This window comes from Sphaerodactylus townsendi, linkage group LG09, assembly GCF_021028975.2.
Source record: "Sphaerodactylus townsendi isolate TG3544 linkage group LG09, MPM_Stown_v2.3, whole genome shotgun sequence".
NCBI classification, from domain to species: domain Eukaryota; kingdom Metazoa; phylum Chordata; class Lepidosauria; order Squamata; family Sphaerodactylidae; genus Sphaerodactylus; species Sphaerodactylus townsendi.
In genome coordinates, this window is record NC_059433.1 from 4,059,340 (window position 1) to 4,075,861 (window position 16,522).

At 43.3% G+C, this 16,522-nt stretch overlaps 1 protein-coding gene across 4 annotated transcripts in view; it reads right to left on the minus strand.

Annotated features, from left to right (window-relative positions):
* Window positions 1-4,251: 4,251 nt before the first annotated feature.
* The window catches only part of CDH18 (cadherin 18), an 883,209-nt gene continuing 870,938 nt past the window's right edge, over window positions 4,252-16,522 (minus strand). For all 4 annotated transcript variants that reach the window (XM_048508491.1, XM_048508490.1, XM_048508492.1 and 1 more), the window contains 2 exons: window positions 7,630-7,881; window positions 4,252-6,252 (listed from right to left, as the gene is read on the minus strand). In XM_048508491.1, the coding sequence (XP_048364448.1) occupies window positions 5,762-6,252; window positions 7,630-7,881 (743 nt within the window). In that variant the 3' untranslated portion in view covers window positions 4,252-5,761. The remainder of the gene's footprint in view (window positions 6,253-7,629; window positions 7,882-16,522) is intronic.

Below are 16,522 nucleotides of genomic sequence, written 5' to 3' on the forward strand. Positions count from 1 at the left end.
TATAAGTGTCGTGGCGTAACTGCCTGTTGTCTGAAACAGAGGGAAAGCTCTCCCTTCATACTGCCCAAGTACCATGGTCTCCATCATTTATGTTCATAGGATTGTGAAGACAACACCATTCTGTCAGTTCACTCTGCAAGAACAAACTGATTCTCAAGACCTCTGAAGTTCTTCTGTTTTGCACTGTTGTTCAGTAGGCAATCCATGGGAGATCCCATTCATTCTCTAGAATAAGGTATTTTTTAATATTGAAATTTATTTTTCAAAAATCCCCATGTTTTCCTTTCTTAATGATAATGTTTCTGTTGTTATGCAGTACACCATTTTAAAAAAATGTGAGAAAACATCACACATCATAATGAATCTGAGAGCTGGGGAAAGGGAGAGACAGAGAACCGTTTGAACCAATAAGAAATCGCACGTAGCCAATATTGACCTTTTTTTTGAGATTCCATAACATTTAGTAAGAAAAATACTTTTATGAATTGAAAGATATTTCCTAGCAAGGTAAAAAATAAAGATGCACCAGCATGAGCATTTAAATCCAAACAGCATTATGTACACTACAGACTTACATTGGTTACATGCCACTTCAGCCGTCATAGATCCCTCACAAGAATCTGGGGGTTTTGGTTTGGTGATAATTCTCTAACCCACCCACCCTCCCTTTTGCAGAACAAAAACTCCCTCAGTTGCCCATGGAAAGAGAATGGCTATCAAATCATTTTGGGTCAGTAGCATCAGTGATGGGTGCCATGGAGCATGCCAGAGCTTCAATGAAGATATGTCTTATGAATGGCAGTGATCAACCCCAAAAAGAGAGAAGCCACCTGAAAGGCATTTCCCAGCTGAGTCCATTGGTTTCTGACTTTCTGCAATGTGACCCCCACATTACCACCTACTTGTCAAACACATCTTCACCCACCTCACATGATTCAGCTGTGAACCTGGCAAGGGAGGGGGAACTCACCTTCACTCCGGAAGGTTCCATGCATACTGCCCAATGATTGGTTAAGGAGATCAGGTTATGGATAGCACTTTCCTGCAAGTATCCTTGGAGAGAAGAATCCTTCTGCCTTGACCTTTTCCTTCCTACCTCTTCTTACTGCCAAGAAGATATTTGTATTGTACTCTGGAAACTCTTTTTACTTGAGAACTCATTGTTCTGTTAGGCTTTCAGTAAATAATTTAGCTAGGGAGCTTTGTTATTTTGGTGCATTGGCTGCCTTTGTTTTCATATCTTTACTTAAATCTTGTCAGTGAAGCTCTTTTGCTTTATGGTGGGTGTTACTCAGGAACTCAAACCCAGGAAACGTTAGTTACGTTGGCCTTGACCAGGGCCAGGGCTTTTTTGGCCCTGGTCCCAATCTGGTAGAACTCTCTGTCAGCTGAGACCAGGGCCCTGTGGGACTAAGCTCAGTTTTCCAGAGATGTTCCATTGGGGTTTTGGTTGAGGCCAACAACAATTTTCTTTTGAGCATTACTGGCCTCCCAAATCCATCCTCCCCTTCCTTGACCTGGCATAAATATAACTAAAATGGGATAAGAGGGTTTTCATTGATTGTATCTGGAACTTTATTGGCACCTTACATCATCTAAAGATGGAATTACCATCTGTGATAGGATGTTAATGTTTGGATGTTGTTTTTAATTTGTGAATTGTTTTATCAATATGTTTGTTGTTCTGAGCCGGGGCCGTTAAGACAGGGAAAAGCAGGGTATTCAACTTAATAAAATAAACAGAAATAAAATATTACTACACCAAGGTAGGGTCAGCCTTGACTAACCCCCATCTCTTTGAGGGTGTGGGAAGTCTCAGTTTCCTGTTGGGTGGTATGTTACAATCAGTCATTTATCCCCAGTGAAAATTAATTTCTCTCAGAGCAGGTTCTTGGTTGCCTCTCTGCGTGATTTAACCTCAGTTCCTTCCAATCAGAGGTGAACTTATATCAGAGACACAGAGGGACGGGTCTTCTGAGAATGCATAATTCTTAGAGAGTCAGTTTGGTGTAGTGGTTAAGAGCAGGTGGATTCTAATCCAGAGAACCAGGTTTGATTCCCCACTCCTCCACCGAAGTGGCAGAGGCTTATCTGGTGAACCAGATGTGTTTCCACACTCCTACATTCCTGCTGGGTGACCTTGGACTAGTCTCAGTTCTTCAGAACTCTCTCAGCCCCACCTTCCACACAAGGTGTCTGTTGTGGGGAGAGGAAGGGAAAGGAGCTTGTAAGTCACCTTGAGTTTCTTTACAGGAGAGAAAGGTAGGATATAAATCCAAACTCTTCTTCTTCTTTTCTTGTTGGAACACACTCTAAAATGAAATCTTTTGGCCACTTTGTGGACTGAGAATGTCACCTTCAATATTAATTCGGAATAGAAATGTGCTTCAGATGTTTCAATTCATTGAGAGCAAGCAGGAACAGACAAAATAAGCGTAGCTCACTTCTAGTGATACTGTAAGTAAAGGCAGTTCCTCTCCTCCATTTGCCCTACTTCAATATCAACAAAACTGGGTGCTTATATTAATTAGTATGCTGCTCCGCTTTCATGCAGCACATGTACATGATCCTACATGGCCACATTTTGGTCCAGAAATATTTGTAGTCCAGAATAAGGCCTGTTTGCATTCCAACTCAGTCGGAAGGATGACAAAACAAAAAAAAAAAACAGGAAGACAAAGTCATGGTTCCTAGTAAAGCTCAAAGGAGACTTTCCAGACTTGCTATATTGGTTGTGCACCAACACACTAGCTAATGAATGGATGCTGTTCAACAAAACCTTGGTGAAGTCAAGATTCCTGCTCTTGTTTGCTCTTGCAAGGGTTTTTCAGTAATAAGGTAGACCACAACAAAACAACTTAAAGTGGTGAGCAACCAAGCGGCACAAGTGCTCTTCATGAATGCTTCTGTTATTTTTATATTTGCTATTAATATATCTTTGCAAGTGCTGTGAAGTTGTAGCCGACTTATGGTGACCCCAGCAAGGGGCGTTCAAGGCAAGCAAGAAACAGAAAGGGTTTGTCTTCCTCTTCAGAGTCTGCGACCCCCGGTTAGGTCTGAGGTCTGACAAGATCAGGTAGTATCATGCTGCCTTCCCTCCATCTGCATTCAGAATCCAGGCTGTATTTTATGCTGCCACCAGTGGAAAAGGAACCTGTGGTGGTGATGAAAACTGCAGACAGAGGGAAACTGACCAGCAGTGAGCTTGGTGCTGCTCTCTGCCCTGTAAAATGAAGATCACCATAATGACTGCCTGGCAGTGACACTTCTGTCTCTCGCATGAATTAACGTTACATCAAAATTGCAAAAGGGACTGTGGGACTTCAATGCTATCTTGGCTGTTTCCTCATTCAAATAATCAGTCTCTCTTGATAAGGAGGCCGGACAATGGGTTTTGAGAAGGGTGGCCTCATAAGGATGACTTTCTGAAGTGTCCACATAAACGCATGACATTCTCATAAGACCACTAGCCCAGCTAGTTTTTTTGTGATCGGCAACAGCTCTTTGTGATTTTAGGCAAGGAAGATGGAACCCTTGTCGGATCTTAAAGATGCTTCTGGACATTAATCTTGCTTTTCTATTGCAGGCTTGAAACTATTTAAGTATCTGTTACCCAATATATCCCCTACTTGGAGATCCCAGAGCTCATACCTGGGATCTTCTGCATGTAAAGTATGATGATGCATGGGTATAACCAATGGTGGGATTCAGCAGGTTCACACCACTTTGGCAGAACCGGTTGTTAAAATGGTGCTTGTGAACAACCAGTTGTTAAATTATTTGAATCCCACCACCGGAACTGGTTGTTAAATCATTTGACTCCCACCACTGGGTATAACTTATCCAGGAAAGAAACAGAAGCCAATTTTGGCACTCCCAGTTTTGGACCCGGGGATTTTGTACAGCAAATTTTAAGATAACTTTCCCATGCTCCCATGGTCATTCAATCAGAGGTCTACCCAAAACACAGATTTTGTGTTTCATCCTGTTAGCATTGAGTTCACTGTACTGAACCTTGCAGAGGAGAGCCCCAGGTAGCTTCTCGTTTAGGGGTTTCAAAAGCTCAGACACAGAGAAGGCAACGCACCAAAAAAGATCTATAAAAGGGTTCCCCCCCCTAAAAATGTATTGCTGTTGTGATGAAATCACCCAACATGTTTTAAAGGATCCAAACTTCTTCATCAACATAACACCAGCTTCACATGCAACAGAAGTACTGTAAAACATATATAAGACAAACTAAACAGTGCATCACTTATATAAACTTATGTATTAATGAAAATAACTGGACGTAAAATACAAGCATGCCCTTTCAAAACAAGCTGGGTGTTGCCAAACTAACAACAGGTGTTCTAAAACATTTAGCAGAAAAGTTGAGTCAAATGGAGCTCTTGTATAGCTCTTCTTTGTGGCATTTGGTGCCTTGCACTGGGGCTGAACATTAAACTGTGGCTCTGAATGACCCAGACCTTCTTAACTTCACATAGGGGGATTTACTTCAGAACAGTTAATGAGATATTGCACTGAAATGTCCCAGTTCACTCTATGCTCTCTCATGCTAATGTATGGATATGATGGTGAGTTGGATCCAACCAGCTCCATACATGACAAAGGGGGGGGGTGACCCCCTTCAACCCCCTAAAAAGCAAGGCTGGGGATCACGGATGCCTGTATGGACCAAAGTCATGTGGGATGGAGGCTGCAGAAAAGAAAGGAATCAAGTGAGACTGGATGAAAGAGCTGGCTGGATTGAGCCACATACCACCTAATCCCGTGACTGTTTCATTTGGGGATTCTGAGCAGTCATTGGCTACATCCTATTTACATTCACTAGTCTCAAGGCAGACCAGGCAATCTGAACTTTTGCATAGCCAAACACATAACAGAACAATGTCTTTTCCCAACCAACCTCATTCATCTTCTATCCCTCCCCACTTTTTTTGTCAAAACTCTACCCAATACAATAACTCTAAAACAGTTTCAAAGCCGATCAATAACTTCCCAAATCAGGGTGGCGGGTGAGTGTGTGTGATTATACGCCTGTTTCGATCAACTGAAAATTAACTTGTGCTTCACTAAGTTCTTCATGGATGGAATGATTTACATTTGGCCCAGTGAAATGTTACATTCCACAAGAGATTCTATTGTTTAAGTACAATTCAGCCGCAGGAGCAAGGGCAGACCCCAGTATGGCACTTCATAAGATAATTTCAATGCACATTTTTGGAAAAGAAAATAGGATTTCTGAGGGTTACTGAAACCAAAGTAAATCACCCTCGCAGTGATTCCTGAAGCCTATAAACAGAGCTAGACACACAACACCACAACTGTCCCTGTATGACCAAGTTCTTCTGGTGATCAGGCATCCCTAGAAGCACACTGTAGCTCTGGTGTGTTTCAAGGGCACTGCAATAATATTGGCCATCGCTTGGTTTACTTAAGGTATCTGTACGGATACTGCACCATGGACTTTATTGAGCAATTAAAAATATACACAAAGGGACAATCTTTGTTCTAGGGGATATACTTTCCCCCCCAAAAATTTGACTTTCTTCCAGTTGAAGGACCCAATTTCAAATGCGGAAAGGGCACTTCTTTCTACAGTAACTGTGCACATCCAGCTCAGTTTGTTCCAAGTACTGTATTCGTATGTGTGTATATATATATATTTCTTTTTTCTTTTCTTTTTTTTCCATTGTCATTATTATGCCTCTAAGTTTCTTGGCGGAACTAAAATGCTGCTTATTTGGGGAAGAATTAATTAAGTTGTTCTTTCAGATTCTATTTCTCCATAAAGTTCGGCTAGTTTCTTAAACTCTGGTCCCCAGTCCCCAAGGTAATTATAATCCTGGTCAGAATGTGTGGTGGCCGAATCCAAAGAGCTGATAGATCCAGCTTCTGACCTTTGACCCTCGTATGCATATGTCTGTAGAGAATCGTATGGCGGTACGCTAGGGTCTAGGTCCGCTTCGGCCAGTCTTTGTTTAATAAATTCCTGAACATCTATGCTCTCAAGGCTGGATGAAGCGGGGTGCTTGGGGGTGGGCTTCACTTCAGGCCGAACATCCCTCCGATACTTCAGTTCTTCAGCAGCGGAGGGGTTCCGCAGAGCAGTAATGTCGAAAGCTTCCGTGTCTTCTTCGCCTCCCCCCTCGTCGTCATAGGTGACAATGTTCTCCCGGACATCCTCTTCTGAAATGATCAGCGGCTCCTTCTTGCTGCGTCTGAGCGTGATGAAAAGGACCACGATTGCTGGTGAGAAAATTCAGGATAGGAGATTAGTTGGGTCTGTTGCTTGATTAAAGGTGTTTCGGTTCATTATACATCTGACCAGTGGTGGGATTCAAACATTTTAACAGCAGGTTCCGATGGTGGTGGGATTCAAATAATGACTGTTAAAAAGCATTTAAAAATATTTTTAATATCACTTTTTCTATTTTAAGTATTAAAAATATTAATACTTAATAAAAAATATTTTAAGTATTAAAAAAGTTATATTTTAAATTTTAACAACAGGTTCTACGGAACCTTCGGAACCCCCTGAATCCCACCTCTGCATCTGACTTATAAAAAAACCCATTATTTGTTATTTAACTGACGGAAATTAACATACTACCAGATATCCAGTACAAATTCCTTTTTGAGATAGTGAAGAAAGTCTAACATAAAATAACATTTTCTGCTATTATCTTAAGTAAGTAAATAATAATTTCTGGAATTTGAATAGAATACCTTCTACTAGGGCCAACAAAACTGACATTTTAACCCTCTCAATTCACAGGGGTTTCCCAGCCCTAAGAAGAAGCTTTTCAGTGGACATAGGAGGCAGATGCCAAGAAAAATGAAGAGATCTACCCCACAATCTCCTACCATTCACAGGATCCTACTGCACTGATTTTAATTCTAAGAAAAAACATATCTGGGTCACTCAATGCGCGTAGTCGTGGCTTCCCACAAAGCGCTGTATTATCAAGTTGCGGGTGTGTGTGTATGCGTGTGTGCACTTGAAAAATAAAATGATGAATCTTGGCCAGATGAGAACATTAGCTAGCTAACGGGCAATATTCAAATTAGTCTGGGTAAAAGAAAATGCATTTCCAAGGACATTTATCTCATGGAATTGTATCCTTGCTTTGTCTCTCCCTGGCCCCTCTCGAGAAGTCTCTGTGTTGTTATCAGCTCATCTCACAGAGATAATTAGCAAATGGCTTTTCCGCACAGCCCTGATAGCACTTCTGGCAGAGGAATCTATCTCAAAAAGATTCTCCTCAGCTCTTCTCTTTATCACATCCCCCAAGAGTGCTGGACACGCAACTCAAATCTGTGGTTTCCTCCAATCTTACGGAATTACCTGACTAGATGGACAATGCTAATCACCCAGTGACCCGGCTGAGATTAATTCCACGGAATGCCAGCTGTTTAGCTGCCTGCTTTAGAGGCCAATTTATTTCAGTACAACCTTTTCCCTTCCAAAATCAACACTTCGTATTTCTAATTACCTTGGTATTTTCTGACTAATTCCTATCACAAGCGGTTCAGAATGGCATTACACTTAAAAACCACAGTGCTGCTGCGGGGATCTAAGAAATACAGAAAGGACGTCAGCGTTTAATTCTCAGATATGCTTACCCAGAAGAATGATGACACACAGCAGGATAGCAATCAAGGCGCCTGTGCTCAGCCCCGCAGAAGAAAGGAACGCTTCGGCACTGCAGGTCCGCACACGCCCATCTCTTTCGCAGGCACACACGCGGATCACTAGGGTGGCGCTGCTGCTGAGAGAAGGAATCCCTCCGTCGGAGATCACAACTGGGAGATAATACACATCCTGGATTGTCCGACTAAATCTCCGTCGTCTTGTCACGATACTGGCTGTGTTATCTACAGATATGGAAAGCAAGTCAGAACAGCCGTTAGAGATTATATGTAGCCACCTTCACCCTATTTGCCTTGCTCCGGAGTCTATGTCAGGGAATGCTGAAAGAGACCACTGCATTCTCAAAAGCAGCCAAAGAAAATGTCAGGTGCATGGAGGGAAGGCTGCGGTTCCATGGCAGAAGTTCCCCAATTCATGCTGCAGTATCACTAGTTAAAAGGATCAGACAGTAGACATCTACCTGTGATTCTAAAGGACTACTGCCTGTGATATCACAGTATCACATTCCCGCACTGGGTCTGTGTGTTCTCACATGCATGCTGTGTTTGCCTGTCTGGAAAATCACATATTTTCTTCTTGCCACCACCCCAAGATAGAAAACCCTGCCTCTCAGTAACTAGGGCAGTGGTGGCGAACTTTTGGCACTCCAGATGTTATGGACTACAATTCCCATCAGCCTTTGCCAGCATAGCCAATTGGCTTCCCAATTGGCCATGCTGGCAGGGGCTGATGGGAATTGTAGTCCATAACATCTGGAGTGCCAAAGGTTCGCCACCACGGAACTAGGGCCTTGGAATACTTGGGTAAGGCTGTTTCTGAGCAAGCAAAGAGGGCAGAGCTTCCAATTACCTTAGCATGTTCATAGCATACATGAACGGCCTTAGAGTGTGGATGGGATTTCAGACGCAGTCTGCTTTCTCAAACAGGAAAGAAGTTTTATTTCTATAAGATTAAGCTAGAGCACTTACCTGGAAAAAAGCTATGATAGTAGGAGAAGTACAGATTTAAGAAAAGGAAAGGATATAGCTGAGTTACATTATGCTAGTTACCTTCAGATGCAACATACACATCCCTGGTCACTGCATCTAGGTTTTGAACCCAGAACCCAGAATAAATTCATCTATTAACTTTTCTGCCTGATTAGGGATCCCCTCCCCACAACGCAGGGCTAGGAATCCCGTCCCTCGTGGGAACTGTTCCTTTCTCTGCCAATGGGGTCCCTTGGCACGTTGCCCGTGTGTGTGTCTCTCTCTCTCCCTGATCACATAGCCCCTGTGGCAGTCTGCAGAACATGGCATTTCTGTCCCTGCAGCAATTTCTAGCTGAAAAAAAAACTGGTTTTAAATGAGAAAGGGGGGGGGAAGGAAAGGGGGGGGAAAGGAAAAGGCAGACCAATATGTAGAGGAAAAGTCGTACAACACAGGGCCCAGAGTTCCAAAATAAAATGCAATGAAGTTAGATTAACTCAGCTAAGCTCGGTTGTGGCAGGTTCTTCTGAGCATCTACTGAGTTCTTTGCAGTAACGTTGCTGGAGGAGTCCTTAACCCCTACCCAATCTCCTATGGACCCCAGTTTCTGCTGAAGACTGAAGACAAGGGAAAGTTCCCAACGTCCATTTATACTCAGTGTTATTGGACCTAAACCTTTAAGAGTGATGAACAGATTTTGTCAATCTGGAGCAATGCCCTATCTCTGATGTTAGAGTATACTGTTACCAATCAGAAACGTATAAATATAGTCCCACCCCTATCAAGCATCTGGTAATGGCTCTGACCTCCATGTGAAATAGGTGGTCTGGTCCAAACCCAACAGTCCTATAGACAGCAAGGATGATGGCTGGCAGGATGGTCCAGTGTGGAATGGGAATGGATGGGTTATTCTGATGTCACTCTTGAGCCCTAGTAAAGTTTTAGGGTTTCTAGCATAGGGTAGCAAGGAGTGTGGCTAGTGCTACTGCCAGGATCATAAATTGGGAGGAAAGATGTTCTACAGACTGGTTGGTATCTCAATTCTGTAAACAGTGACCCCTAGAAATTTTACACACATTAAATTATCAAATAGATTCCAATATTTGTGGCTTATCTGGCCTCAATATCAGATGGACAAACTGCTTTTTTCATAAACGTAAGTAGATGGAGAATACAGCCGCATTTGGGGAGTAGACAACAATACACTATAGGAACCTATGATAAGAAAACAAAGTCCTGAAAATTCAAACAGAGCTGATAAGATGTTCCAGAATTATTGGCCTGATACAGCTAAAAGTCTGACTGGGAAAGCTTAACATGCTTCCCACCTCCAATTTTATTTAAGTATTAACTTCATTTATAGCTCATATTTCTCCCTAATGAGGACCTGAGGCAGCTGACACTCTTCTCTCCTCCCCCATTTTATCCACATAACAATCCTGTGAGGTAGTTTAGGCCGAGAGAGTGGGGATTCAAACCCCGGGTCTCCCAGACAGTACTCAAACATTCTCGACCACTCCACCACACGGGCTTGTGTAAATATGCCATAAATATAACAAAGAATGAATCATCTGGTGCGTGGGTTCAGCAGCCCTGAACAAATGGGGGGGGGGAATCACTTTTAGAACCATAAGTCAGACAGTTCTGCTTTGCAGCAGCCCAAACGGAAGCTCAAACGGAAGCTCAAACGGAAGCTCAAACGGAAGCTCAAACGGAAGCAGGCTCAAAGGCATACAAAAAACCTGAATGTGGCAGCAGCCTGGTAATGATGAAACACATTGAAGCACCAAAGATACCTGAGGGGCCTTAAAGGGGGAAACGGGAGTGCAGACACGAAACAAAGTCACTGCTGGGAATGGAGAGGGGGAAAGAACATTTGCAAAATGAAAATCCAAGCTGGGGAGGGGAACCACACAAAGGTGGAAAGGATGTGAAAAAATAAAGGCTGAGACAAGATGAAATAAAATCTCAAAGGTGAAGTTGGCAACAGTTAACTGCAGATGGAACGCAAAGATCCTGAAAGAGAAGACTTAAAAGTGATTTTGGAAAAGTGTGCCAAATGGGAAAATAGGCATTTACAGAATAAAATAAATAAGCCAAAGACCTGAAAACTACTGGTATTTAGACATCCTTTGCATTCAAAGGAGGGAGCGGCAGCCAGTTGGTACGTGGGACTTCACAAGGGCCAAGACCGCTCACGGCCTTAAAGGTTAGAACCAGAACCTTGAAGATGGCCCAGTACTTGATTGGCAGCCAATGCACTTGATAAAGGACAGGAGTTATATGGTCCTTGCTAAAGACCCCCACTGGGAGTTAAGCAGCCGGACCAAATTCAAGGATAGGCCTGTGAAGAGAGAGTCACAATAATCCAGTCTAGAGGTAATCATTGCATGGATTACTGTGGCAAGGTCAGTGTCAAAGAGGTATGGGGCCAACTGGCATGCCTGCCAGAGATGGTAGGAAGCAGCCTAAGTGGTCCTAGAAATCTGGGCTTCCAAGGATAACCTGGAGTCCAGAATCACGTCCAGACTGTGCATTGATGAAGATCGCTGTAATCCCTCACCAGCTAGTGCAGGCAGTCCAAAGTCGGTTGGCATCTCTCCGTGACCTACCCATAGAACCTCCGTCTTCGCTGGGTTCAGTTTCAGCGCGTTCGCTCTCAACCATGCAGCCACAGCCTCAAAACAATGCTAGAGAGCCTCAGGGGCTGAGTGTGGATGGCCTGCCATCATCAAGATAAGCTGGGTGTTATCCACATACTGGTGACATCACAGCCCGAAACTCCAGACCAGCTCAGCCAGGGGGCACATTTAGAGATTAAAGAGCATTGGGGAAAGGATTGTCCCTTACAGCACCCCACAATCTATGGGTGCCAATGAGAACTCTCCTCCCCCAACACCACTTGCAGCCCCCAGTTCTGTAGGAACAAGTGTATCCAGCATAAAGATGTTCCTTATATCCTGGCATCCATGAGGCAGTGGACCAATCGGTCATGATCTACTGTGTGGAATGCTGCAGTGAGATCAAGCAGCCACAGCAGCCCTGACCCACCCCAGTCAAGCTGGAGCTGTAGCTCATCAACAATGGCAAGCAGAACCATCTTGGTCCCTTGACCAGTGCGGAAAACGGACTGGAAGGGATCCAACACCTTGGCATCATTTAGAAATCTCTGCAGCTGCTCAGCCACCACTTTCTCAGTTACCTTGCCCAGGAATGCCAAATGCGAAACTGGGTAGTAATTGGTCAGATCTAATGGATCTAAATCCAGTCTCTTCAAGAGAGGGCGGACCACTGCCTCTTTCAGCTGACCTGGAAAAACTCCTTTCTGAAGGGAACTATTGATGATGTTCAACAGGTGGCTCCGCACCTTCTCCCGGCTGGCTTTCACTAGCCAGGAGGGACACAGGTCAAAAGGACAAGTGGTAGATTTAACAGCTCCCAGAAATCTGTCCACCTCGGAGGGGTCAAGCAGGGAGAAATGATCTAAACGTGAACCAGAAGAAGGCGGCCAAGGAGCCTCTAGTTCCCTTATTGTATCAACAGTGGCCAGCCGGGGCTGGAGGAGGGAGAAGATCTTGTCTGCAAAATAGCTCACAAATGCCTCATAGCTAAAAGCCAATTGATTTTTGGGACCCATCGGTAGGGTCGTAAGAGTCCGAATCACAGTAAACAATTGTGTCAGGCGAGAGCTTGTGGTAGCGATGGAGGAGGTGAAGAAAAGCCTCTTTGCTTCCTTCAAAGCTTTCTCATAGGATCTCTTAAGCATCCCTTCTTGTCTTGTCCCTTAGTCATGTACCCGCTGCCACACTCGCTCAAGCCATCTCAGCTCCTGTCTCATCCTCCTCAGCTCCTCCAATTACCAGGGAACCAATTTGGTATGGGGGCGGAGAGGACATCTTGGGGCGAGCACCTCGATTGCTTCAGAGATCCTGCAATACCAGCTCTCTACAGCTCATCAAGAGAGTCGCCGAGAGGGGGAGCCTCCTGCAAGAGGTTCTGGAATCTCATGGGATCTATAAGCCTCCATGGGTGGACCAACATTTGCCTGTCGCCTAGATGGAAGGGGGCAGCTACGTCTACCCAGGCCTTAAGGATGTAGTGGTCAGACCATGGAACTCCATCAACTGAGGATAAGGCCACTTGCACATCTGCCATACAGATCAGTTCGAGAGTGTGGCTCTTCTCATCAGTGGGAGTCCCAATGTTAATAAGGGAGTTATTCTCATATTGCTGAAAATGATGATGACACATTGGCTTGGGCTGGCAGAGTGTCGATACTCCAGTGGCCCCTCAGGGATGCAGTTCATCTGCACGTGCTTTGCCTCAAAACCCAGCACTTTGTTTCCTTCCACACAAAACTATATGTCCACCACTCACTCATATGGGAGAAAACAAGAGGGTGCGAACACTATAACAGATGCCAAATAAGCTATCTGCCTCTGATGACCACAGAAGCTAAGAATCCAGCCGCCTTCCGTTTGTGTAGTCCCATTCCAGAGTTTTGCTTATTGGCTGCATTCGAATGTGATGAATGTTGAAGACTCGCTTTTATACGTAGACTGGATCCACTTATAATAGGATACTGTGATAGTTCAGTGTTTCACCTCCTAGACCTCTGGTCTGGACAGGAAAATCCAGGCAGTGCACCATTATCGTAGCACAGGATCCAGTGACATTTGGATCCAACCATGGAGCCAGTAACTCAGAATATTTCAACATTCCATACATTTCTTGATCCTTAATCCGCTGATGGTTGTTTTGCACTTTTCCCACTGCTTTGGTATAACTTGGCTGTAACAATAATGTGCTGTAAAATATCTAGTTTTTGCTTGATAATCAATCCTTTTATAAACTCAGTAAAAAAGTTATTGTAAAAACTGCCCCCATTAACTGATACTCTTAGCCCTACTGTGTTGTAAGAATTTGTCTCACACTGGTCCATCTGTATATGTATACCAACAAGTGTATGCTTGCCTGTCTTTGTTTATTGAATGCATTATTATGCATTTTGAGGTCGGGAACAAATCAAAATATCAAAACAATAAAATCCAATAGAAACTACCAGTGTCAGTAGCAGCATAAATACTGTAAAATGCAACAGGGATGAATTTGTTTTCTCAAGTTAGTACTATAAACATTAAAACAGCACAAAAACCACATGAATGCAAAAAATGCTGAAAACTATACAGATAAACACAAAAACCAATACTAATTTGCAGCTACAACAACTGCATAAACTAACTTATGGGATTTTTTAAAAAAATAAAGACTGGGTTTAAAGGAAAAACAACCCTCATCACATTCAATGCTAGCTAGGTGGTTACAATGAAGACCTTCCACAAAAACAGGTGCCACAAAAGAGAAGACCCTCTCATAAGAACATAAGAAAGAGCCTGCTGGATCAGACCAGAGTCCATCTAGTCCAGCTCTCTGCTACTCGCAGTGGCCCAGGCCACTGCTACTCGCAGTGGCACAGGCCTTTGGGAGCTCACATGCAGGATTTGAAAGCAATGGCCTTCTGTGGCTGTTGCTCCTGATCACCTGGTCTGTTAAGGCATTTGCAATCTCAGATCAAAGAGGATCAAGATTGGTAGCCATAAATCGACTTCTCCTCCATAAATCTGTCCAAGCCCCTCCTCCTGTGGCAGCATATTCCAAACACCAATCACACGTTGCGTGAAGAAGTGTTTCCTTTTATTAGTCCTAATTCTTCCCCCCAGCATTTTCAATGGATGCCCCCTGGTTCTAGTATTGTGAGAAAGAGAGAAAAATTTCTCTCTGTCAACATTTTCTACCCCATGCATAATTTTATCGACTTCAATCATATCCCCCCTCAGACGTCTCCTCTCCAAACTAAAGAGTCCCAAACACTGCAGCCTGTCCTCATAGGGAAGGTGCTCCAGTCCCTCAATCATCCTCATTGCCCTTCTCTGCACTTTTTCTATCTCCTCAATATCCTTTTTGAGATGCGGTGGAAGAAGAACATTGGTGAGGCTCAGGTAAGGGCAGGTTGTACCCTGTCCCACATAATTTAGTGCTTCAGTGGTAAGCATAAGCATAAGCATTTTTATTGTCATTGTGCATGCACAACGAAATTTACAGCAGCATTCCTCGATGCACACAATTTCAGACTCATACATCATACTCATACAATTTCATACAATACATCATACTCATACAATTTCAGACTCATACCCCATCCTCACCTTCCCCTTCCTCCACCCATCCCTACACAGCCCCAAACACATCAACACGAAGCCGCGGAGTTTAGCATAGCCACAGCTCTAGAGTAGAAGCTGTCTCTAAGCCTCTTTGTCCTAGATTTGATAGTCCTGTATCGCCTACCAGATGGTAGCAGTTCAAAAAGAGAGTGTGCTGGATGAGACGGGTCCCTCAGAATATTTTGGGCTTTTTTTAGGCTTCAGGAATTATAGAGTTCTTCCAAGGAGGAGAGAGGGCAGCCGATAATCCTTTGTGCAGTAGTGATCACCCTTTGTAAGAACATAAATTAGAAGCTAGTGGAGTTGCACAGGTCAGATCAGACACGTTCCCTCTAACTGGTGCTTATAAGCCATATATCTATTGCATCATCATCATCATCATCATCATCATCATCATCATCATCATCATCATCATCATCATCATCATCATCATCAGAAGAAGAAGAAGAAGAAGAAGAAGAAGAAGAAGAAGAAGAAGAAGAAGAAGAAGAAGAAGAAGAGTTTGGATTAATACCCCACCTTTCTCTCCTATAAGGAGACTCAAAGTGGTTTACAAACTCCTTTCCCTTCTCCCCACAAAAGGCATCTTATGAGGTAGGTGGGGCTGAAAGCATTCGAAGAGAACTGTGACTAGCCCAAGGTCATTAGAAGGCCTCGTGTGGAGGAGTGGGAAAATAAATCCAGTTCACCAGATAAGAGGTCAATTCCACACAACACAAATAAAAAGTTTTGAAGCTGGAATATACAATGTTTCCTGCAGGAATCCCACACAGCTTTTTGCTCAACACGTTTGGAAAACATTTTATTTTTCTTCAAAATGTTTCATTTTGAAAACACTAAGTTAACAACTTTCCCCCTGAAACGTTTTCAAAACATTTCCAGCTTGCTGTCTGGAGTGCAGGAACCATATTTTTCTCACCTGTTTTAGAAGCACTCACTTTCATTTTCATTGGGCCTGACATTTTCTGTCCCTTGAGATCCTCTGTGCCATAGGTGTCAAACTCGCGGCCCTCCAGATGTTATGGACTACAGTTCCCATCATTCCCTGCCAGCATGATGCTGGCAGGGGATGATGGGAACTGTAGTCCATAACATCTGGAGGGCTGCGAGTTTGACACCTGTGCATTGTGCTGTCCGCCATTTGCTGTGTTTCCTACAGAGGTTTTCTCTGCTTGCAGTGCATGAGCACACCATTTCAATGCGTAAAGTACATGAATCTTCAAAGGTACAAAGACATATGAGAATCAATTCTCATATTGTGTCTTCATAGCTTTGAAGACACTTCATTGAAAGCAAAAAACGACATATGCGTGGAATCAGAAAGCAAAACTAACTTTGGTTAGTTAAATCTGGTTAATGGCACTATGAGCTGTAGATTAAATCTGAATTTCCATTTGGGAATAATTACTTTTTCCCAAAAGTAATTTGGGAATAATTACTTTTAGGGTCTACTTTAGAGACAAGTAACCAAATCCTATTTAATTTCTTTTAATGTTCATTTAATGTTTTATTAACTGTTACATCACAATGCTTTTCAATATATGAAGTATTTGTATTGTGTTTTTGATGTATGATTTTTATACACAATTTACATGGCCATTTATACCTGGAGTGCATGTATAATGCAGATTTACTGCCACTGCAAATAAGGTTGAAAAATGAGTACATTTCATGGG